The sequence below is a fragment of the Pteronotus mesoamericanus genome, unplaced genomic scaffold (assembly GCF_021234165.1).
Source record: "Pteronotus mesoamericanus isolate MK-2021 breed Mesoamerican mustached bat unplaced genomic scaffold, CSHL_Meso_final contig_73, whole genome shotgun sequence".
Taxonomy (NCBI): domain Eukaryota; kingdom Metazoa; phylum Chordata; class Mammalia; order Chiroptera; family Mormoopidae; genus Pteronotus; species Pteronotus mesoamericanus.
In genome coordinates this window covers 16,128,918-16,154,775 of record NW_026555245.1, presented here as the reverse complement: position 1 = coordinate 16,154,775, position 25,858 = coordinate 16,128,918, and the positions used below count along the sequence as shown (strand labels likewise).

The window sequence follows — 25,858 nt, the reverse complement described above, 5'->3', positions numbered from 1 at the left end:
TGCCTCCTAACAGTCAGTTCTGTCAGGACAGAGATCTCCTCTGTCTTCTTCAGCCCCTACCCCCAGGATCAGTGTGCTCCATACACACCTATTGTTGACCGCGGAGTTGATTCGGCAATCTTTAGGACGTTTAGGTCCTAGGTGAGTTCCCAAAATCTATATTTCCCTTTTGTCTTAAATTTCTCTCACTTGTTTTGTTCTCTAGACCTTTGTATTCTTCCCCGATTAACTTTAGGGTGGTCAGGGGGTATTTTGGTGATGGAGGTTAGGAGGGGCTGGTTAGTCTTTTCAGGACCCATTTAAGAGGCCGGCTGTCCCATTTTGAGTTGTTGGATTGCACACAGGTCAAGAACACTTGAATACTTTCTTTTGAGAACCATTAACCTTTGTACTCCCTTTTTTTGGTGATTGTTTAGCGATTCCATCAGGTTTTATACTCGTTTGAACAAAGAAGGGTCAGTTTGACCTAGTTCCTTCAAACTCAAGTTCTCATGGAAACTCAGAATTGGTAGCTCTCATTCATTGGTCTTCTTCCTTATACTGATAAAGTACTCATGTGTCCAAAACAAAAATAATAATGTTAGAAAATAGTTTGCAAATATTTGTAGCTTTTTTTTGACTAATACTGAGATTAAGCGTGGGTGTTTGTACATGTGCATACATTTCTGTGAGTATATGCTCACTGTATTCTAGGTTGTATATTTTCCATCAAGAGGAAACATTTTCCATTTTAAAAGAATGTTTTTATTTCCCTTGTTGATGACTTTATAATTTTAACTAATATTATAAACTCCTATTTCTTGATCCATCAACTTTGTATAGCATTTAAAAAAAATCCTTCCTGAGGATATGTGTACTGATTTTAGAGAAAAAGGAAGTGAGGGGGTAGAGAGAAACATTAATGTGAGAAACACTGATCCATTGCTTCCTGTATGTGCCCTTACCAGGGCCTGAACCCTCAACCTAGGTATGTTCCCTGAACAGGACTTGAACCCACAATCTTTTGGTGTAGGGGACAACATTCCAACCAACTGAGCCACCAGCCATGGTTGTATAGTATATCTTGACTCTCTCTTCTGTAAAGTGAAGAAATCAGCACTTAGCTCTATTTCTTCCCCCTTTCACTTCCCAATTTTTAATAGTAACACCATCACTTTCATATTGTCAGTGTTTTGATGTTTACATTTTGCTCTTAAATTATCTTAAATTATACCATTCAAACATTGTCTATAAATAGTTTCTAAAATAGTAAACACCAATAATAGCATTTATGTGAGTGTGATGGTACTAGGATGTTAGAATTGGATTCTTTATTTCCAGAGTCACCGGAGGCCCCAATGCAACAGAAGTCAACAGCTCCCACTTTTCAGTGTATTAGGCTCTCTAAGCAGGGCTTGCAGACCTTCTGGGTGAAAACCAGTTTTGCAACCCTTAACTGATCTCCATCCCCAGCCTACAAAAGGATTAGGGATTAAAGAGACAAATGTTTTTGAGAGAGTTACTGAATTGCTATGGCATTTGGAGTTTCATCTCCCCAGGGGAGTGGTGCTTACAGATAAGCTCTTGGAGAACTTGATATGGGTCCCTTGGTGGTTGACTGGACTGTGTCAGGCACCTGCTTGGGGGAATTTAGAGATCTGGTTGGAGTGCCCTGCGGCCTCAGACTTAAGAGTCTGCAGTTGGGAAATACACGTACCTTTACAGACCAAGCCCAAGATGCATACTTTCTGTTGACCAGATGCAAGAGATAACAGACCTGGGGTAACCTTAGATCCTGCTCCCAAGAACCCCTTGGAGGAGTGAGGAGACCACAGCCTGCATAGCTGAACGCCCAAGTCAAGGGGACTGTCAGCTCAACAATAGGTGTCTCAGAGGAGCCCATGGGAGCCCCATTCAGGACAGAGTCCTCTCTAAACACGTGCTGAGGCTAGAAGGGAACAGTCAGGTGAACAGGCGCTGCCCCTGCCTTGGTTACCATCGTGCCCTGGTCCCCTCCTCGTTTCTCCCTCTCCTAAATGGCAGAGCTGTGGCCGGCAGGCTCAGGAGAAGTGGACACAAAAAGTAGGGCGATCAAGAAGATGGCAGGTAACTCCCTTGCCTTTCCCACTGCGGGCTTCCTTGCTCCCTACAGGAACCCGCCTGATGAGAAGAAAAGCGGAAATTTAAATGAAGTTGCAAATTTTGACTGGGATACAGGTCTGGACATGGTAATGACTGAAATGAGACTTTGTTACTTGTGGCGACTGAGGGACTCTTTGTATCTGATACTGACTGACTTAGAGAAGTCCTGGGCCCAACCTCAAGTTTCACTTAAGGGGTCAGGAAGAGCTAGCCCTGCTAAGGAGGCTTGAACAGCACTGGGGAATAGAACAAATGTTGATCCCCATGAGCCCTGCTCTTCAAGAGGTCAGTTCTATTACCTGCTGTAGCACAAGGAAGAATGATTGGATCTAAAGAGAAGGAAATGTAACTCCATATCACTCAAAAAAGGACAGTTTTGAGCAGCCAAGTCAAATCTATTGTTTTTTTTAAATTTTCTATCATTTGCTTGGTATTAATGTCACATTTTAATTTGCGTCAGCTTTGGACCATGACTTTGACAAACAGACTTATTATATTTTCCTGGAGTTTCTGAATGACTCTTTTCTTTTTCTTGTTAACAACAACAACAAAAACAACAACAACAACAACAACAAATCTCAGAGTTCATCTAGCTGCTAATTTTTTAAAGTTTTATTGAGATAAAATTGACATACCGTAACATTCACCCATTTAAAGTGTACATTTCAATGATTGTTAGCATGTTCACAGGCATGTGCAAAGTCTCCACCATCACTTGTAGAATATTTTCACCACCCACAAAAAACCCCTGTATTCATTGGAAGTCACTTTTGATTTCCTCCCAATACTTCCAGCTCTAGGAAACCACTAATGCAGTTTCTAACTCTATAAACTCGCCTATTCTGGGTATTTCAAATAAATGAAAGTATATAATATGTGATCCTTTGTAACTAGGTTCTTTCAGTTAGCATGCTTTTTTAAAGCACAATATTTTTAAAGGAGTATCCATGTCGAAGCATGTATCAGTACTTTGTCCCCTTTTTATTGTTGAATAACATTCAATTGATGGATATATCACATTTTATTTATCTGTTCATCAGTTAATGGACATTTCTGCTTTTCAGCTATTATCAATAATGCTGCTATGCACATTTGTGTACTAGGGTTTTTGTGGACTTGTTTTCATTTCTGTTGGCTATATGCTTAGAATTGCTGAGCCATACGGTAACTCAATGGTTAGCATTTTGAGGAACTGTTTTCCGAAGTGGCTGTATCATTTGACATTCCCACCGAGAGCATATGTGGGTTTTGACTTCTCCACATCTTTTCCAACATTTATTATTGTCTTTATTTTTTATTATAGTCATTTTTATGGATGTTACATTGTATCTCATTGTTGTTTGATTTGATGTTGAGCATCTTTTCATATGCTTGTTGGCATTTACATGTCTTCTTTGGAGAAATGTCTCTATTCAGACCTTTTGCTCATTTTAAATTGGTTTATTTGTGTTTTTATTACAAGTCCCTTATCAGATAAATTATTTGCAAGTATTTTCTCACATTCTGTGGGCTGTCTTATTACTTTTTTGATTGTTTGCTTTGAAGCACACAAGTTTTTAATCTTAGTGAGGTTCAGTTTATCTGTTTTTCTTTTGTTGCTGTACTGTCATTTAAGAAAGCTGGTCTACGCTTTCAATTGCACAAGGCTGTGAAGATTTACTCATATTTTCTTCTAAGAGAGTTTTATTGTTTTAGCTTAAAGCTAGGTCTGCGATCCATTATTGGAACTCTTATTTTAAAGACAAACCTTTCTTCAACATTGAGCAATTTTTAAAATTGTTTATTTGATTATTTCCTTCCCTCAATTTACCCTGCTCTTTCTTTCTCAAATATCTAATAATCAGATGTTGGACCTCTTGAATTGAGGCTCTTTGTAAAGAAAACTTTTCAAAGGCTCAAATTTTCTGTTTATTTGTCTTTTTTATTTATATTCTGGATATTTTCTTATCTTTTTCTTCTGCCATTCTATTGAAGTTTTTGATGTTCTGGAATTCTGTTTTGAACTCTGATTTATGTTTTTTCATAGCAGCTATTCTTGTTTTATGTATGCTGTAATTTCCAGTATTTCTCGGAGGATGCCTATGAGACCCATTAAAAATTTTTGCTTTTCTACTTTCTGAGTAATCTATTTTCTTCGTAGGGCTCAGTGTCAGTGGTTCTAGTTGACCTCTTCATCCTTGTTTCTTGTGCTGTTTGGTTTTTGAATGTCTGTTGATCCTTGACTGTTCATTCTAGTTATGACTGAAGAGCTAGATTGGTAATATTTGTAAAGTCTGAAATAATTTGTAATAATAATAAACAAACTGAGGTGCATGTGAAGTGTTACTAGTTTCATCATTGTGAGGAAACTGAGGCACAGAGAGGTTAAGTAATTTGCCCAGGGTCACACAGCTAGAAGTGGAAGAGTTGGGATGCAGTCTCAGGCGGTCTGTCCACACTCTTTATCACTGCCTTGCCTGTTGGGTCTGTTCCCACAGTGGGCTGTGTGTGAGAGAGGGCCTCCTGGAAGTTCTGTGTGGCCCAGTGGGCCTTAGTGGTGGGTAGGCTTCATCTTAGGGTGTGCTCGAGAGAATCAGACAGGCGACCCTGTCCTGCCAGAAAGAAGACTTGACTTTGTAATGAACACTGTTCTAGGAAGGAAACTTGGACCTGCAGACAGATTATCCAGCTCTTTCAGAAAGAAGTTCACTAGTATCAGCTATTAGACAATTGCTTCTAATTCATTACTTGTGCACCTGAAAAAGTCTCCTCAATATTTTTTTATAATATTCTATTATGAAAATTCTCAAACTTACAGAAAAGTTGAGCAAAGTAACCCAGCAAATTCTCACATACCTTCCACTTGGATTCTGTAGCTGTTAACATTTTCCATATTTGCTATGTCTGTCATAAATAAGGGATTTTATTTTGGACTGTTTCAAAGTTTCAGATGTATGGTACTTTACCCTAAGTATGGTACACCATACTTAGGGTAAAGCTCATGAGTCTGAGCTTTCTCATATACCATACCATACTTAGGGTAAAGTGTGGTACTTTAATCATATGGTATGGTATTCTTTAGGAGGCATTCTGTCCTAAAAACAAGACATTCTTCTATCTCACCATAATAAAATTATAATTAAGAAAAAAATCAATGATTTCTTAATGTCATCTAATATTCAGCTCTTCCTCAAAGTTCTCCAATCACTCCAAAATGTTGTATAACTTTTTCTTAATCAAAAAGCTTTTTAACTCAAGTATGATTTATGTACATTTCTGTATATATAAGTGCACAGATTGATGTATTATCAAAAAGTGAATATGCCTATATAACCTAGTTCCATTTTTTTTTTTTTTAGAAAAGTCTTGGGTCCAATCAGGGTTCAGTCATTTCCTTTGATTATTCTGTCTTTAGTCTTTTGTATTCTAGAACACTCTTCCTGACACTTTTTTCTCTTGCCAGTCAAATTGGTGTATTTGTTCTTCTCCTCTCCTTTTCTTCTTCCCCTCTCTCCTTTTCTTTTCCTTCCCTTCTCCTCCTCTTCTCATTTCTTTCCTCCTTCTCTTCTTCCATTTTCTCCTCTTCATTCTTCTTTTCATATGGTAAATTTCAAATCCACTCCTCATCTGGGAGAACTACAACAAACTCCTTGTACCCATTACCCAGCTCCAATAACCAGTAACAAATGTTCAGACTTGTCTCTTCTAATACCCCTAACCATTTCTCTTTTCTCTTGCCCCTTGGATTGCTTTGAAATAAATCCCAGCCTTCACAAAATTTCACCCTTAAATACTTCAGTATATATTTATAAAAGACATGCCTGGGAGCTCAGCAAGGGCTGTGGACTAAAGCAGGAGCACGTGACCTCCCCGTGTTACGGCCGCCCGGCGAGGTGGGGGCGGTCTGAGAGGGAGTGCGCAGAGGCCCGGGTGGCGCAGGCTTCTCACGAGCTCGCCTTGCGTGCCCCAGAATGTCACCTCTGCTACATCCTACTGATCAAACAAGTTCCTAGGCCAGCTTAGAATCAAGAGGAGGGGAAATGGAAGTTGGACTCCCTCTCTTCATTTCTTTCTTTCCTTTTTCATTTATTTCTATGTGTGATTCTTAAATTTCTGATAAAATATACATAAAATAAAAATGGTCATTTTTACCATTTTAAAGTGTACAGTTCAGCAGCAGTAAGTGTATTCACAGCACTGTACAACCATCACCATTATCCATTTTTTAAATGATCCTAAATAAAAACTCTGTACCCATTCAACAACTACCCCCCACGCCCTCACCCGCAATTAACCACCGTTCTACTTTCTGTCTCTATGGATTTGATCTCATATAAGTGTAATCATGCAATATTCGTCCTTTTGTATCTGGCTTATTTCAATTAGCATAATGTTTTCAAGGTTCGTTCCTGTTATGTATGCCAGTACTTCCTGCTTAAGGCTGGCTAATATTGCATTGCGTGTGCTGGACTTCACCTCCTGACGGGAAGAACAGCCCGTGGGCACAGAGAGGGAAGAAGGCCCTGGTGGTGGCCATCTTCGAGACTTGACTCCGAGTAGGAGGTTCTTCTCCAGACCTGTGATCGTCATTGCTGGGGAATCGTAAGATCTGACTCTAACTTGGTGAACCTTGAGAAGCTAGCCGCAGTGGAGAAGTGGCAAGAAGAAAGAAAAGAACACAAATTAGACAAATACAAAGAAAAGGAGAAAAGAATAATGGAATAAGAAAAGTACAGTATCAGGAACCTGTAATTTTGTTTAAACCTAACTTTCTGCTTTCTTATCTTCAAATGCGAATATACTTCTGCCAGCTTTTTCCTGAGGGGCATTGCAGACCACATTCCTGACCCTTTCATCTTTGTTTGTATTGCAGCTCTGATATGTCATGTCATGTCATCCTCTGATTGTTCCTTTTGACATTCTCATTCTGATGTTTTTCTCCCGGTGACAGCCACATTCCTGATGAGGACATGCAATTTAGGGGTGGCAGAGCTGAGTATACTGTATTGGGGAATTAGGGAGCTAGACGCATGCTAAGGGCATCCCTTTTCTGTTACGCCTGACTGCTTGAGTCTTGAGAAAAATTACTTTTCTGAGAAATGAGGGATGATGACCTGAAAGGGAAGCCTGGGAGACTGGGGATCTGCAAAAGAACAGGGGAAGGACCCTGGTAGGGCAGAATTCCCTTTTCGCAGGTGAGGAGACTTGAAAGTACCCCTGAGGCTTGTACGTTTTCACCAGAATTAGCAACTCTCGGTTACTCATTTTGAAACTTGTCAAACCGATGAAAATTTTGTGTCTTACTCTGGTGGGGAGAGGAAGAAGTCTTTCGCTCTTGCTGAAAAAAAGAATTGGGAATAATGTTCTTATTCTATTTTAAACCCCTTATAAAAAGAAAATTTCAGGACAGCCATAACGTGAGTAAATCTGACACAAACATCTTTGAGAAGAAAGAGAGACAGCTGGTTCTGTTCGCAGCAATGAGCCTGTGTTTGGCTCCTCAGCAAGGAGAACCCGTCTGAATGTTAGTAATCTATCTGCCAAGTTTCTGGAAGAAATCTAAAGGGTGTCAGGGAGTGAATACTAGGAGTAGGTTCCCTTGGGATCTAGGGATTAAAGTTTCACAGACAAATCAAGTCAGTGGGTGTGTGAGCTCCCAAAACAGGTTCAAAGCAGCAAGGATCTGGGCTTTCGAGTGATTGTGATTTATTACATTTTCTTGGTTGCCATGGTGCTGGGCAATCAATCAGGAGGTTCATTTAGCTAAACTACTTTAGAAAAGTTTGAATTTGGTGTCTTCATTTTCCCCCCCAGTGTCACAGGGTTATGTTCAGATAACTTTGCTCATGGTTCTACATCTTAGTATTCAAATGCTTCCCCAAACAATTAAAATTTTAAAGTTTGTTAAGAGTCCAATAAGCAGTTATATTAACTGTCATGATATCTATGGAATTCGTCTAATTAACCAGGCACTAGTCAGTGGTTTGGAGCTTGGATGCCATGTCTCCGAGAACATACATGTTAAAATGTTAGATTCCCAGCCAGGTCACATGACATGCTTGTTTTCATGGGAAAGTGTAACCTGGATTCTAAGCACTGATTGCTTTGTGCTTCTACCCATTCACCCACCACCCCTGACCCTTCTTACCTTCCTTCCCCGGGAAGTTCCCCCTAGGAGCAAAGGTGGCAGCCGTTTTCATGTGAGCAGTGGCAATAAATTCACGGCCTGTCTGTATATGTCCTAGAATATTAGTAAAAATGCATGATACTTCTATGTAGTGCTTCTCATAAAGTATCAATTTTCTTAAATGTGTTCATTGAGTGATTGGTGGATTCATTCATTCATTCAGTATTATGTAGGATGCCTTATGTTTTAGGATCCTTGGTTCAGATATTGTGCCCCACTGGAGAAAAGTGTAATTTGTTTTTCATTGTTTTCAGCAGTATAAAAGGCTGCATGTTGGCAGGTGCAGGGGAGGCATGGTGATTAAATGAGTACTGGTGATATTTTCTTGGGAAATTAAAAAATGAATGATATTGTGAAAGTGAAGGATTCTGAGGCAGTATTCATAGCCGTTAAATTAAAAGTCTGAGTTTTCCTCATGAGGAAAGAATTTGATGAGCTTTCTTTTTAGGTTTTTAAAATAGCAATTTATTTTTTAAAGGTTAACAAAGTGCACTTCGTAGGAAACTGAAAAACACAAGAAGCAAAAAACAAAGTCATCCATAACCACAAGCAGTTTACAGTGCAACACGTCCTAAGTCCCCTGTGTATCTATACAACTAAGCTTTCGTTTTTATGTAATTAAGATCATAAGGTTATGAATCATGCTTTTGCACATGTGTGAATATTTATCATTTCTAAGTCTCAAAACTATATGAGTATTCTGATAACCAGGAATACACTACACCAACTCAATCTGGAAGAAAAAAAATATATAATCCTGCCTTTCCTGACAACAAAAATTTCATAAAGAACAGAAATAACAACAGACCTCCAGATAAAGACATTCCCAAAGTTACAATTAAAATGTTGCATTCCCTTAATGTTCAATTAAAAATGAGACACAAAGCAACAGAATACACAAAATACAATGATTCTAAGAGAATTCATTATGATCTGTACTTTAAAAATATTAGCAAGGAGGCAAGTTTTGACCGAGTACTTTACAATGTATCCCTACAGCACAGCTAAAGGAGGAGCATAGGTATCAGCGTTATCACCACAATGTGACTATGAACCCCTCCACATACATGCCCCCTCCGCCCTTCCCCTGCCCCTCTGCTGCCTGCCTAAGGAACAAGTGACGCCCGTTTCTGAGATGGTTTAATAATTCCATGTCCACGATGCCTTTTTTCTATCAATTATATCAAAAAATATTTACAAATTGGTTAATTTGCTAGCTCTACTTTTTATCATATATTGTCACCTCAGGACATCTGAAAAGCTCAAGATGTTGCAAAAATAATGAACCTTACTGACAATGAGCTTTACATAGAAACACACACACACACACACACACACACACACACAGAAATTCAGAAATTCACTAATCCCATCCATGAGGGTGTGCATTCTTGTATGTCTTCTTATGGACATGTGCAATGATTTGTCTTGAGTATATATCTAAAGTGAGTTACTGAATGTGATGTATGTTTAATTTTATTAGGAACTGCCCATAGTTCTCCATAATGGTTGTACCATTTTCTAGTTGCTTCTTTGGCTCTTGAGCAGCCCGATTTTCAGCCTCCCTTTCATTTCCAGAGGTGTCTGCAGCAATGTGAACATTCGGAGGTTCTGAGGAGGAAATTCTGTTGAATTTTGGCTTTCCTCATTGCTATCGTAGTGTTTGCCTTTCTCAGGACCACTGAGTCAATTTACAGTTGCCCATCGGCTTTCTAGCTTCCAAAATTTTGTTTCTGTTTTCCCATATTTTCTGTCTTTATGAATTTTTACATTAAATTTTTTTGCTTAACTGCCATTTAATGTTTGTTTTTTTCAGGAATTAGTAGAATTAAATGCTTATGTTCAACTCACCATTTCAAACTTATTCATTTTTAAACTACACTGTCTTTCTGTAGTTAGTGGAACAATTTATTTAAGCATGCATAGCTGAGTTTCAGTTGCATCTTGAGCAGCATCCTAGAGCAGTAGGGAAGTGAGAAGCAAAATAAAAGTCTTAGGCAGTAGGGAAAGGTCAACCTATTTAGAGAATAAAATCTTGTATCAAAAAAGACCTTGAACAATACCAAGCTGTTGTTACAGACATAATTATTTAATGCTGTTATGTGATGGGGATTATGAGGAACTTTTAGCAGGTAAGAATAGGCCAATTGAAGGTGATGTTTCTTCTTGATAGCCTTAGGTTCCCCAAATATTCTTTTATTGGGTCATTTAATTGAGATCCAGAATGGGCTGAAAGCACAATTGCAAAAGACCAGAGTTGAGGTGAATTCCAAATACTGACTTGAAAAACATAATACATTTTGCATCAAGCTACCTGGTATAGTCAATATAAGTATCATAAAATACTCATGATTCAAGTTAGTAACAATAAAATCAAAAGCATGAAAAGCCAATTCATGTTGTCCTTGTAAAAGGACCGGCTCTTTGGGTCTTGGATTTTGCATCTCACCTTTAAATGGATGATTTTGCATCTGACCCTTGAAACCCATAGGGTGCACTGGGGGCAAGCCTTCCACTCTTTCAGTCCCACTGTTCTTTCACGTCTAAGATACAACGTCTAGAAGGACATTTCTCCATCATCTCTGGGCTTTTCTATTTTTTATTTTTTTTAAATGGTAAGCCCCAGTGATGAATTGGCTTCAGTAGAATTCAGGAACTGCAATGCATGGTGTTCATTTCACTGGGCAAGTGATGATAAATTTTAAGTGAGAGCAATAGGAACTAAGCTCAAAGAGCAGGAAGAAATTTAGGTTAAATAGAAAGAGAAATTCTGTAGAGAAGTTGTATCAGTGAAGGTTCCAGCAGGAGACAAACGACACAATAAAATTATAACTTGACAAGAGGCTAATAAAGGGTCTGTTCACAAAAGTACTTGCAGGGCGTAGGGAGCAGTGAGGCTGTTGCTGTCCCTGGACCTACTGTGGGAAGAGGACGCAGTGGGACAGAATCTGGAAGTTACAAACATGTACAGAGCACCCCTTGAGAGAGACCTGTGGCTTTCCACTGAGGGCCACAGCTGTCCTGAGGCTGCGCAGAAGGGACCAGAGGAATAACTACACTAACCTCACCGTCCTGCCTCCCTCAGATCTTCTGTCAGGGCTCCCCATTGGCTGAACTTAAGGAGAGACCAGAGGGCAAAGGAGCCCCACTGACACAGTCTTCATAGGTCTTCTGGGAAGAGAGCAGGGTAGTGAAGAGTGGAGAGAATATTGGGGGCGGGGAGCAAACAGGAGATGCCCTGCACAGTGCTGCCAATGGTAAGCATGGACTGAGTTTCTAAAACAAGCGGGCTGCAGAAAGAATTCTTTTTGGAAAAGTTTTGGAAACAATATACCTGCAGGTTATTCTATTTTTTTTTTAAATCCTCACCTGAGGATATGCTCATTGATTTGAGAGAGACAGACAGACATTGATTGGTTGCCTCCCGTAGGGGACGGAACCCACAACCTAGGCATGTGCCCTGACTGGGAATTGAACCAACAGCCTTTTGGTGTATGGCATGATGCTCCAACCAGCTGAACCACCCAGCCAGGGCCAGATTATTCTATAACAGAGTACCTTTCCAGCTGCCATGACTCAGCTGTGTCACAAACATAATAACAAGACGCAAGTTGGACTTAGTGAAATTCATTTCATGAAGTTCACTTTGTAATAAAGCTACTCCTCAAAATAGAAAGTGCCTATTATTAACAATGATAAAACTGTTTGCATAGCATTTTGCACTTTACAAAGGACTTCTGTATACATAATTTTGTGTAATTCTCTCAATAATTTTATGAGGTATGTTGGAAGACAGACCCTTTTAACATGAGAAAAATGAGTCTTAAGGAGGTTGCCTAAGATAGCATGGCAAACAAGTGGGAAAGTCTGAATTTGAACCAGGTCTCCTGATTTCAAATTCAGATGCTTTCTACACAGAGGAACTCAAATCACTGCAATGATTTTTTAAAGGCAAGAATGATGACAGTATAAGAAATATAAGAAGTTCTTCTCCCTTCCAGATACAGCTGAGTGGGCTTTGTGGCTATTGATGTTCTTCATTAGTGCCTGATGTTTCACCATCTTCTGTTAGAGGGGACGCTATCTGGTGATGGTTGGGATGGAAATTTGGGCCTTGGAAGTTATATATACCATTATAACCAGGTGAAGGCCAAAGGGGCCCATCTTGAATGTCTCCGGAAATCCTAAGTGGGTCCCTTATGACTCCAGTATTTTGTACCCTTGAACCTGATCCGACCTCTGAAAGGGATTTGCTAGGTATCCTAATATCCCCCACGTCTGATACATGCACAGTAGTCTACACAAGAGTTATTGGGGTGACCATTTGGCCAGTAAGTTTGGCCAGATAGCAATAAAAGTAATAATAATAATAAAGCCATTTACAGTAATAAATTTGGGGCCCAGCATATGCAGCTCAGGTCCTCATTCCGGGATTTGCAGGGGTGGCCTTCTGATGATCTGACTCTGACTTCTCAGCGGCAGCCCCTCCAGAGCAGGAGAGAAGCTGTGCCCCCCGGGCAGTGAATCCCTGGGGCATTTGCTCAGCTTGTTTGGTGCTGTGACATTTCAGAAGTAGCGCCATCCCTGCATGGTCTTACCCTGCTGCGCTGGCAGCCGGACTCAGGATGTTCTTTCTTACCTTGAAGAGTGTGTGTGTGTGTGTGTGTGTGTGTGTGCATGCGCGTGCATGTGTGTACATACACCCATGTAGTCAATAAACAAAAAAATGACATAGAACATTTTTCTCATTCCAGAAAATTCCCTTTTCTCTTCCTAGTCAATCCCCTCCCTCCAAACCTTTCTTAAGAAAACAGGCAACCCTCTTCTTATTTCTATCACCATGATCATTTCGTCTGTTCTTGAATGTCATGTAAGTGGAATCATACAGTATCTGGCTTGTTTTACTCAACATAATATATTTGAATGTCATGTTGTTGTTGTGCATCAGTAATTTGTTCCTTTTTATTACTGGAAGTATTCCACTGTTTGAAAATACCACAATTTGTGTATTCTCCTGTTGTTGGATATTTGAGTCCTTTTCATTTTCTGGTCTAATATGAATAAAGCTCCTGTAAATAGCTTCCAGAAGTCTTTTTGTGGGAAATTGCACTTACTTCTTTGGGTCTATTTGTAGAAGTGGTATTGCAGGTGATACGGTAGGTGAATATTTAGAATTTTTTAAATCAAAATTTTATTTTAGGATAGTTTGATACTTACAGAAATATTGCAAAGATAGTACAGAGAGGTCCTATATATCTCATACCCAGCTTCCCCTATTATTAATATCTTACATTAGTATGGTACACTTGTCACTTAATGAACCAATATTGATACATTATTATCAACTAAAATTTATACTCTCCAGGTTTCCTTAGTTTATACCTAATGTCCTTTCTCTGCCCAGGATCCCACCTAGGACATATTACATTTAGTGGTTATGTCTGCTTAGGCTCTTCCTGGCTGTGGCCATTTCTTAGACTTTCCTTGTTTTTGATGTTCTTGACTGTTTTGAGGAGTACTGGTCAGGTATTTTGTAGAAGGCACAAAATATAGATTGCCTGCTGTTTTTCTCATGAATAGACTGAGGTTATTATGGGTGCTGGGGGCGGGGAAGACCATGGAAGTAAAATGCTATTTTCATCGTTTTATGTCAGGGGTGCGTACCCTGAACCTGTCCTATTAGAGACGTTAACCTTGCTCTCCTGGTGGGTGCTGTGTTTGTCAGGTTCCCCCATGGGATGTTCCTCCTCCTTGATCCTTTCATACTGTGTTCTTGGAAGGCACTCACCTTGTGCAGCCTGCATTTGTGGTATAGGGAGCTGAGGGTAGAGTGTCTCCATAAATTATTTGGAATTCTTCTGCATGGGCGATTTATATTTAAGTTTTAAGAAACCAAAAATAGTTTTCTAAAGTAGTGGTACCATTTTATACCTGGACAAGCGATGCCTGAGTGTCCACGTGTTCCTCATTCTCACCTAAACTATTGTTAGTCTTTTTAATTTTAACCATTCTTGTTGGTGTAAAGTGGTATCTCAGTGTAGTCTTAATTTTCATTCATGGTTATTAAGGATGTTGATACTTTTTCAAGTGCTTATTTGCCATTCCCGCATCTTCTTTTGTCAAGTATATGTGCCAGTCTTTTGCCCAATTTTTAATTTGGGTTGTCCTTTTTATTATTGAGTTGAGGAGTTACTTGTACATTCTGGAAAAGGTTCTTCGGTCAACACGTGCATGACATTTTTTTCCAATCTAGGGCTTGCCTACTGATTTTCTTAATGGTGTCCTTTGATGAATTGGATTTAAGATTTTAATGATGAAATTTGGGGTCTAGTGTTGGGTAATGAACTCTTACCCATTCTTTCTCTGATGTTGCTAAGCTTTAGTTATGACTATTAGTGGTGCGCTGGTGGACATAAAGGTTATAACTATGCTTTCTTTTCAAGGCATCTGATATTGCCCTAGATAAAGCAGTACCTGGCGGTTACTGGCGCCACTCTGTCTGGCCTGTGATTGGATGCTGGGTTTGAGGGGCAACAGAAGAAATTCCAGTCTTATCAGGAGAGGCTCAGCCTGTCTCCTGCAGAACTGAAAAAAAGGCTCATCTTTACTTTCACCCATATACTACAATTTCTGGTTAAGAATGGCTCTGAGCTCCTTGATTTCCCTGGGTTCCATTTATGTTCTAGAATTTTCCATCTGTCTACTTACTATTGATTCTGCAAACCTCAGAAAAAATAACAATGGCTCAAGGAGAAAATAGCCATGGCTTAACCTAATGTACAGAAAAAATGATAGGGATCAGAACTCCCTTATCTGAAAAGATGAAAAAAAAGAAAAAATAGGGACTTGAAAGTATTGAGAAGACCTGAGGGTTAATGGCATTCCTGAGCACATTTTAAAAATTCTAAAAAGTAGTGGGGAAAAGTTTGGATACTAAGACCACAGTTCTGACTTTTAAAAAACTGTTTCCCCTGGGAAGAGAATGTTTGTTTTATTCAGACAAAACTCTCTCTGAATGTAGCTGCCATCTTTTCTAACGACCCATTTTCTTCCCATTTCAGGTAAACCTCTTCGTGCTGCTCTCTGTGGTGTGTGTCCTCTTAAATTTAGCTGGATTTATCCTGGGCTGCCAAGGGGCCCAGTTTGTGTCCAGTGTGCCCCGGTGTGATTTGGTAAGCAGGCCCAGAACACCACAAGCTCCGGGACCCACCCTAGCCTTTGTGGCTTACCTTGGGTGCTAGAGTATGGCTGGCAGCGTCCAGCACTGGCAGCACCCTAAGATGAAACCTGAAATTGGTAAAGGAAGCTGCCTGCTAATTACTTTACTCAGGGTGTCAGTTATTTTTTCAAGGCAGAGGCCAGCCCGCAGAACCCCCAACCACAGCAATACAATGCCTCATTAGTTAGTTAATTGGTGGATTAGGTATCCATTATCAAAATCTTCCTGCTTTCATGGAAAGAGGAAAAATGGATATTATCAGAATAAAGGCCAGCTGTCCTTTATCCACAACCGTAGGAGGCCAGGCGTGTTTCAGATTTCAGAGTTCCTCCAATTTTTAGAAGATGAATGTGATGTATTTGTTCTGTAGAGCCCCAGGGCAATCTGGGACAGCAGCTGTAATAGAAACTTTTTGGATTTCAGAATTGTGTATAAGTGGTTGTGGACCTGTACCATCTCTGAATTTTTTTCTAAGTTTTAATTGTGGTAAAATACATACAACATAACATCTACCACCCTAACCATTCAGTAGTGTTAAGTACATTTACACTGTGAAGCAACCAATCTCCAGAACTTTTTCCTTCTTGCAAAACTGAAACTCAATATGTACTAAACAATAAGTCCTCATTCTGCCCCCAGCCCGCAGCCCCTAGCAACCACTGCTTACTTTCTATGACTTTAACTCTTCTGAGTTAACTCTTCTTCCTGGAAATGGAATCATACAGCATTTTTTTTTTTTTACTGGCTTATTTCACTGAATATAATGTCCTTAAAGTTAATCCACATTGTATTATGTGTCAGAATTCCCTTCCTTTTTAAGGCTGAGTAATATTCCACCGTAGGTATATAGCACCATTTGTTTATCCATTCATTCATCATCCATGGATGATTTGGTTGCTTCTTCCCTTTGGCCATTGTAAACAATACTGCTATGAAAAAAGGTTTACAAATATCTGTATGAGAACCCGCTTTTAATTCTTTGGGGTACATACCCAGAAGTGAAATTGCTCAGCATTTGTGAACTTTTTAAAAGGACTTTGTAGTAACAAATATCTCCCTGTGACACAAAGCAAAAACAAAATAATAAATTAAAAAAAAAGACTTTTTAGAGGTTGTATTAAATGTCATCCATTTGGAATTTGGTTTCAAGGCAGTCTCACCCTTGGAAACCAGCCGGATGCCGGGAAAGCTGGCTGCCTTCTGCAGAGGCTGTGATGGAGCCTTTGCAGGGAAGGAGAACTCCTGACCTTCCCAAACAGGAACGCTCCTTAGGGACTCCCTAAAAAACTGCTGCTCCTTCTTAACAACCCTTTTGATTTTTGTCTTTTCATTCCTTACTAACCATATGTGAAGGGGCCCCAGACCCACAGCCCTTTCAGGTTTGGAGGGCCCTCTGTGCCTCCCCCTCCTCCCGCCTGCTCCCCGGGTGGCTCACGCTCCCTGTAATGGAGCCAGAGCCTGTGGCTCGTTGCTGGGGCTCCTGCCCTACTTTCTTATTTCTAACAATGCTGCCTCTCCCTACCCCTCAAATTCCCTGTCCCTTACTGCCCTGTTCATCCAAGTGTCACCAGTCTTTTAAAACCTCAAAGATTATCTCCTTCAGGAATTAGTCCCTGGTCCCCTCAGAAGATCATCTTCCAGAATGTCCTAGCTGCCCAGCTCTTAACTATTTATCCTTTCCTTTTTGGGGGTAAAGATATTTATACACTTGTCTTCTCTCTTCTTCCAGGTGGGAATTTCCTTGGTTCTCTGTTATCTTGGGAGATTTCAGCAGCCTCCTAAACATTCCTTTATATACAGAGAGTTCCCAGAAAAGAAAGTTTTGAAGAAAGCTTGGTTTTCCAACTACTAATTGCTCAGCAAATTAGACGGGGAAAGAGAGTGGGCACAAGCTGGAAGTGAAAAGTCATACTATATGGAAAGACAATCCGGCAAAATTGCAGCATCTGTTATATGCAAGACACCATGCTAAAGGCTGCAGAGAGTCGAAAGGAAATTTTGACCTAGAATTTTATCAGTAGCAAGTGGAGTAGGATACACACGACACATGCTTGATCAGTGTTTGTGGAGGGAATGAATAAATTCCCAACCGCACAACAGGGTAGACTGTGTTCAGCTATCTCTGAGACTTAGTTCTAGGGGATGCTAAAGAAGGATTTGTACCCATGGGGAGATGGTGAAAGTCACCTGTAATATAGGCATTTGAGATGGACCTTGAACAATGAATAAATACGGGGAGGGGGTAGAACCCACATTGGGAGGACCTTAGTGAGCAGTTAGCCTAGTGGTTTGATCACTGGTAACTCTGGAGAAAATGGAAGCCAGATCGTAGGGGTTAAGGGTATAGATAGTTGACTTTGATGAGAGATTCTGTGGTTCTGTACCCTGGCTTCTCATTAGAATAACCTGGGGGAACCCTTTAAAAAATACCCAAACTTGGGTCCCACATCCAGAGATTCTCAATTGCCCCGGAGTGCGGGGGTGTGGGTCTGGGTGTGAATATGTGTTTAAACTTTTAAGTATATTTTTAATTTAAACAGTTTTCTCACCACAAAACCAAATCTGTGATTGTTTCTGATTAAATATAATTGTGAAAATTTAGACAAGCCATAAAAGTATAGGACAGAATTTTAAGTCATTTAAAATCTTAACTATACTGGGATAGCATAGTTAACTACTTGCTGGCTTTTTTTTTTTTTTTTTTTTGCCATTTTCAATGCATAAAGCACATGATTTTTAATCAATGGGGCCATGTTATAGTTGTTTTTCATTAGGAAGGCTGTTTGACAAAGGAAGTCTTTTGGGGTAAGAGATGCTCTCTTTTTCTCTTTCCCTCTCCACTGACATGGGTCACCCCAAATCCATGGTAACAAGTGAAGTCAAAGCTGTCTGATTAATTTAACAAATGTGAGAGGTGTAGCTTTTCTTTTTAGCCAAAATAGAATAGTCAACTTCAACAGCTCAAGCAGCAGAGCAAGTAAGAACAAACCTCTGCCCTCAAATTATAGGTCTTGTGAGCCACAATCAGGTGGTACATATTTTCACAACATGACTCAAGAAAAACTTGGAAAAGTGACTGAAAGTTTGCAAAGCCTCTCACTAAAATATATATGAGATGACTGATCAGTGACATTATAACTTCAAATAAAGAAAACATTGAAGATGTGAACTAAGAAGTCTTTTTAAGTATACATGGTTTAGGGCTACTGTTCACCCAAATGCATCTTATAGGCACATTGTAGGCTGAACTTCCTTGCCCTGTGGGAGTTTGGTGGGGCCGTATGATTTGCTTTGGCAGTCATTTGGGAGGTAAAGTGTTGAGTGTTGTTTCCAAGAGGACGATTTAAGCCAGGGTTACCAGATTTAGCAAATAAAAACACAGGACATGAATTAAATTTGAATTTCAAATAGACAGCTCGTAGTTTTTACTATAAATAGGTCTCATAATATTTGGGTCATACTTATACTAAAAATTGATCTGTTAGTCATCTAAATTCAAAGTTAACTGGGTGTCTTGCATTTTACCTGGCAACCCCACTCCAAGTGCCCTTATGCAATTCATCCCATGTCCTCCATCTCTCTGGCATAGTCATGATAGATCCTGAGGTGGCAGGTACTCCATCAACCTGGGTCTCTAGGTGAATATGATGAACAGATGCCCCTGCTGACCTAAATGGTCATGTAGGATGTTCAAGAAATAACCTTGTTTGGTGAAGCCACTGGAAACTGGAGGCTGGTTGTTACCACAGCACACCTGAGCCTATCCTGACTGATACAGACACTGCCTGACACTAAAGCCTGCCATAGTTCATTCTGTAGGATTGGTGCTCCATGGTGTAGCCTGTATATTTTTCTTAATCATTAAATTATTGTTCTGCCTTTCCCCCTTAAGGTGGACTTAGGTGAAGGCAAGATTTGCTTCTGTTGTGAAGAATTTCAACCAGCCAAATGCACAGACAAAGAAAATGCCTTGAAACTCTTCCCGGTTCAGCCTTGTAGTGCAGTTCACCTTCTTCTTAAGGTACCTTGAATGGATTATCAGCAATAGATATACCCAGAGCCCCAGAGAAAGCAAAGTTACTTGAAATATTCTTACCCTGTTACCTCCATCAAATAGTTACACTGCCGAAAATAGATGGGAACAACTCCTCATCAGTGATTCAGAGACAGAATTGAACACAGAAAGTATCACATATTATTGTGTGTCTTTTAAATTATGGGCTGACTTTCTTTGTGTTCAAGAATTATAAAATAGTATAACATGTAAATGAACCTAAAGAAATACATATATATGTATATTATATATATATGTTTATTACATATATATGATGTAGCTTTTAGGAAAACCTTTAAATTGAATGCCCGTTTGTCATTATTCTGATGCTCCTGTGGTAGTATAAATGAATCTGTGGGCTGTTGAGCTCTATGGTTCTGGGACACAGATTTAGGAGAGGTATTGGCCAGGAAATACAGGAGAAATTCAAGCACTTTACCTCTTATTTAATAGGCAACAACTATAATAAACAAAAGAGATTAAAACCAAATAATCCTAGTTGAAGAGAAGTACAAAATTAGCCTTTATTAGGGAATTGGATAAAAATTGTGTTCTGACTTAAGGCCCATTAACCCAGTGAGTGACAAGATCAGTTTGGTGAACAGTGAGGCATTAGCTTGTGGGTAGTCTACCGCTGATGGCTTTCTTTAGTTAGATCTTTGGGGTTTATTTTTCGTGGGGAAGAGAAATCTCTAAGCAGAGAGAGAAGCTGCCAGCTCTCTGGATTATGAAGGATGTAAAAATGGCTTTCTTTATTTGGCTTGGGGATTTTTGGTAGCTGAGTCACCCCCAAACTTTCTGAGCCAGGACTTTGCTTTGGGGAAAGCCCCGCTAAGGAGCCAGGATTGGGTCAACAGAAACATTTGGAATTGCCTTTGCTACTATTTTGAGATGTGTGTTTAGAGGAGAGAAGCCCTGTTTACACTCGGGCAGCCTGCCCCCTCCGTTGTCCTAGTTGGGTGCTCTGGGCAGCTCTGCCAATCGCTCCTGAAATAGAATCAGTGGCCACGAAAGGAGCAGCATGCTGTCCTGGTGCAAGGCTGTGGGAGGGGGAGGCTGGGGACCGATGTCACTGGGGACGCCGACTTCAGAAGAAAAACTCTCTGCTTTCCTGCGAGGAAAGTTTCCAGACATTATTTTGATGCTTGCAAAAAGAACTACTGTAGTATCAGGTCTTTCTGGGACAGGAAGCTTCTAAGATAAATATGTTCAATTAAGAAGTACACACTATTGCATGAGTTATAATAATACCAGCATTTTGGGAGGGGCACTTACCATGTAAGTACTTTACATGCATTTTCTCCTGAGCATTGTCTTATTGGGACAGTATTATATTTTAAAGAGAATTTTATATTCTGGGCATCTGCTTTGAAGTACTCAGTGATATCATTGTTTCGTTCTTCTAGAAAGTCCTCTTCGCCCTGTGTGCCTTGAATGCCCTGACCACCACTGTCTGCTTGGTGGCCGCCGCCCTTCGCTACCTCCAGATATTTGCAGCCCGGAGATCCTGCAGCGTAAGTCCATGCAAGGTGGCACCGTGACCGTGTTTCTGGTGAACCTGCCCAGGGACTTTTCTGTGCAATTCATTGCTTTTCTCCATGAGCCTTTGTAGTGAAGGCGGTTGACTAACAGAGGTGCTGTTTAATTAGGATGAATCCCAGATTTCTGCCGAAGAAGTGGAAGAACACAGGCGCATCCCAGACCCCGATGACTTCGTGCCACCAGTGCCTCCCCCTTCCTATTTCGCCACATATTACTCATGCACACCCCGGATGAGCCGGAGGTATCGTTCGTAAGTACGCCCCCTCCCCCCTATTCTCTGTACGGTACGTGCTCTCTCTCTCTCTCTCTTTCTCTCTCTCTCTGATAAACTGCATGAAACCAAAGAAAAGTCAAACCTTGACCTAAAGATATACTTTTTCAATTTCAATTAGCTTCCCAGGAAAACCTACACCCAGTGAGATAACTGCTGTAATTTGACATGATTGAGAGCTGCTGTTGCCCTGGAAACGCACTTAGTTAAGCCAAATCGATGTTCATTATAACACCATCAGCAGGTCCCCAAATCATGAACTTCTTCCCAGCCATTAAAAAAAGATGAATTATTAATTACTTCTCTCTGGCCCAGAAAAAAATAGACACCAGGCTCGCTATTGTTTTCAAATCCTAGCTCAAAATTTGACCATCAGTTTCTTAACCCTCAAGATTTTATTATTTGTAGAATGAAATGCCACATGCCTTCCTCTGATTGCTACCAAGTTCTAGAATTGTAACTCTCTAAGGAATGACTTATATTCATTCAACAAGCATTAGTCAGTTCTCTGCTGCTTACTCGTCACTGTGTTGGGTTATTGAGATTCAAAATGAGTTAGACACCTCTGTCCGCCCCCCCATATCAAGGAACTCACAGTCCAGGTTATTCAAAATGCGTGTTTTTGCAATCACTGCAAGTGGTACTCAGAAAAGAGGATTTAAGTGCCCAGAGGAGGACCACCTCCCCTGGAATGGCAGGTGGGCTGCAGAGGGCTTGAAGGAAGAGTCAGCTAGTCAGGGTTGGCTTCCTGGGCAAGGTGAGCTTAAGCTGAATTAAGCGGATAAGCAACCCTATGTTTAAGTTTCCAGTAGAGAATCTCTGAATTCTACAGAAAGACCAGTATCTTTAGCTTGATATTCTGAGGGCCAGGAATTTAAAATTTTTAATCGCTCAGGTACATATGGAGAGTTGTCAAATTTGGTGCCAGGCATGGTGTTTTTGGAAATCCATTTTGTAATGCTTGTGGCAGCCATACGTGACTTGGAACAAGGTCACCAGTGGGGGCTACCAGCAGATGCTGTTAGTGTTTCTTCCTTGGGCTGTCTTCCTGACTTGTCCTTCTGAGTCAGACCTAAACCCTACCTCAGGCTCCATACCTGACCACTCACCTAGGTGGAGGGAAGGATGACCACAAGCCACAGGGGGTGTCAGCTGGCTGGAAGGAGGGGCGGGGATGCCCGGAGTTGGAGCTCAGCTTCCCTGTTGAAACTTTGAAGCTTCAGGGCCCCAGGACAGTTTCTCTGGTCTCTTAGGAAATGAACCAAGAATTACAGGGGCCAGAGAGACAGCAACAAAACCCATATTCTTGGTGTACGTGAGGGCACATTTGCTGAAACCTTAGTCCAATCTCAGGCTGGGTGCAGAGGGTTCATGAGAGAGCAGTAAAGTGCCTGGTGTTTCTTGATTCAGAAGAGCAGTGCCCTCTTTAAGAAGAATTCCTTGGCTCTCTGCGGCTGTGGGGGAGCATTTGGTTGACCTAAGAGGAGGCGACAGACAGATTTAATTTCCTGTAAGAGCAGAAAGGGAAAGTGACTCATGTGGGTTTGGGTATTGTGCTATCCAGCAGAGAGGCCTGTAGAGTCTCTCCCCAGCCCCCCAACCTTCTCTTCTCCTCTCTTTCCTTCCTCTTCTCTGCTCTTCCACAGCTGTGTTTAGCAGCACGGGTATTTCCGCTCTTGGAGGATATACGGGCATCTCTGGATTTGTCTCTCTGAGTCCTGAAAAAGCCCCTGGCCAAGTTGAAGTTGGAGGAAGACAGACAAGCTTCTCATCAAGGGCATTACTATTCAGAACTTTCGGAAGGAACATGGGGGAGGGCGTTAAAGCAAAACACTCTTGTGAGAAAGAAGACACTACTCGGCCTAAACTGTATACCTGGAGCCCTAGATCCTATCTTCAGTGGGCCAACGCTCTCATTTTCTGAAATTCCACCAATGTCAGAGTGAAGCCCACTTTCTTTTTTAAAAGTGGCTGAATTTGTTCACCTTTATGTACATATTCTTTCAGAGATATTTTAAGAAAGCTTTTTCTCTTTAATCCTCACCCAATGATATTTAGAGAGAGAGGATGGGGGGTGTGTGTGTGGAGAGAGACAGACAGATGAACAGATATGGATGTGAGAGAGAAACAGCCATCAGTTGCCTCCTGTATATGACCCAGCTGGGGATTGAACCCGCAATGTAGGCATGTGCCTTGACCAGGAATCAAACCCGCAGACTTTGGTGTATGGGACAACGCTCCAACCACCAGCTGAGCAATCCGGCAGGGCTCTCAGAGGTATTTTTAAGTTTGACTGACTTTGCTAGATTCTCAGTAGAAAATAACTTTATAGACACTAGATATTTAATCCCAGGTGGTAATTTTTTTTCTTGTAAGCAGGCAGGTAAAATACTAACTTTTTAAAAAAAATTTCCACAACCAGTTAAGTGTTTTCACGCAGCGGAGGCTCCTTGTTTCTTGTAAGGTGTTATGACCTCTCAGAAGAGGTTTATTTATTTAACGTCTATAAACACAACCACTTCATGCATTTGTCTCCTTGAGAAAGGGCTTCTCAAGTGGCTGTCATAACCAGAAGCCTGGCTGCCTCCAGGCCCTCAGCCCAAACACGGGTCACCGACTTTGTGAAGCGATTCGTCAGTACAGGAGGGGCGGCGCGCCCCGCCGGCACCAGGGACTCTCCGATCTCAGGAACTGGCCTGAGCCATGACTTGAAAGGGAGAATCTCCAAACTATTTTGTGAATGTGGACCCACTTGGACCCCAGGATGCTACTTGCTACAGGAAATAAAAGAAGAAGGGGTGGGAGCCAGGTTGGCCTGGGCATTTCTTAAAGGTGAAGACAGAACCCACCTATTTCCTTTCCTAATGAGCTTCAAAACCCACACTCAGGTGGGGCCAGGCTGTGCTCGTGGTTGACCCAGTGCTCGGCTCTCATGTGGGGCCCCCCTACCTTACTCCCCCCTCCACGGGCAGCAACCCTACACCTCGTGCCCAGTTAAAGGGCGCACACGGCTTTTCTGGTACACACAGGAAGTTCATTCTTTGACCAAGGACATATTAGTTGCTGCATCCCCCTCAGAAGAGTTCTCAAAGCCTATTGGTAGCATCAAAGCAGACCACGGTTTGCATGACCTGTTTGAGTTTCCTGATCCCCTTCAGTGCTCAGGCCAGGAACCAGTGAAGGCTTCCTGGACACTTTGGGATAAACGTGAAAGGGCTCAGGTTCTGGAGTCTCTTAAAAGGATAACCCTGGGTGGATCTTTGTCCACTTCTGAGCCTCAGTTTCCTCATTCTTCTGTGTTGTCACTTGGCTGCTGAGAGGATTTTACGAAATAATAGGCACAAGAAATCTTTCTCAAAGTAAGTTTCCACTGTGCTCTATCACTGTTAATTACCCTGTTTAAAATATTCTTGGCATGTATCTTAGCCTTAAGAAACAGCCTTTAATCCTACCTCTGCCTTATCAGGCCGCAGTTTTTTAAAGACACTCATTCCTTTTTCTTTTTCTTTTTTTTAAATCTTCACCTGAGGACATGTTTCCATCCCTGTTAAAGAGAGGGGAAGGGTGAAGGAGAGAGGAGGAGGAGAGAGAGAAAGATCACCTGGTTGTCCCCTGCAACCCAGACCAGGAATTGAACCCACAACCGTTCAGTGCCCAGAGTGATGCCCTCAACAACTGAGCCATGCGACCAGGGCTAAAGAGGGTCATTCTTAATAAAAATCTGATCACCTTCGGTAGATACCACAGGGTTTTAATTTCAGCTGCCGCAATCTACTTCCTTCTGCAGTGCTCTCTGTGCCGGCCGCGCACTGGGATCGCCTGGGGCATGGACTGCCTGCAGAGGCCTGGGCCCCACTGCAGGCAGGCAAGGCAGCATCTCCAGAGGGGAGGCCTGGCCCTGCAGAGCTTGGGGACCCTCCTCAGTGAAACCCATAGGGGGTCAGGGACAAACCTGCCAGTTAATAGCAGACCCATTTCCCACAACAGATCCTCATTTACCCAAATTAGGAAATAAATAAGGAAAGGCTGCCTAATAGCAAAGCAACTTCCCTTCTGCATGAACTCTAGCAGCACCTTCCATCAAAATGAGGCTTTACCCAGTCATTTTAATAACCATCAGAGAAGCCATTTCATTTTGTGGACAATTCAGGTGAGGTGCATCCCCACTTTTCTGTCAGTTTTCCTTTTTGAAGAGATTCTTCAGTCTAAAGAGGGTCTAAAGGACCTTAGAGGGTCTAAAATGGAAGCCTTTCCTCTGGCCTCTTGGCCCTAAGCCGGCCCTTTCTTCTCTGTGCACACACGGTGTAGGTGGCCACTGGGTTGGGAATACAGAACAGACCACCAGAGCTGACAGACAGACCGACAGGGGTACTAACTTTCCAGGCCTGGGCACAGCCGTGAAAGGCTGGCAGAGTTGGCTGAGGGGGGAAATCGAGGGTTTGTACATGCTAGAAAGATGTCTCACGAGGGTTATGTTAATGAAGG

At 41.4% G+C, this 25,858-nt stretch overlaps 1 protein-coding gene across 3 annotated transcripts in view; it reads left to right on the top strand.

Annotated features, from left to right (window-relative positions):
- Window positions 1-25,858, top strand: part of ENTREP1 (endosomal transmembrane epsin interactor 1) — a 48,238-nt gene that overhangs the window by 13,954 nt on the left and 8,426 nt on the right. For 2 of the 3 annotated variants that reach the window (XM_054583043.1, XM_054583041.1), the window contains exons 3-6: window positions 15,349-15,459; window positions 19,399-19,527; window positions 20,967-21,074; window positions 21,210-21,352. In XM_054583043.1, coding sequence (XP_054439018.1) covers window positions 15,349-15,459; window positions 19,399-19,527; window positions 20,967-21,074; window positions 21,210-21,352 — 491 coding nt within the window. The remainder of the gene's footprint in view (window positions 1-15,348; window positions 15,460-19,398; window positions 19,528-20,966; window positions 21,075-21,209; window positions 21,353-25,858) is intronic. The other variant, XM_054583042.1, reaches the window with a different exon arrangement.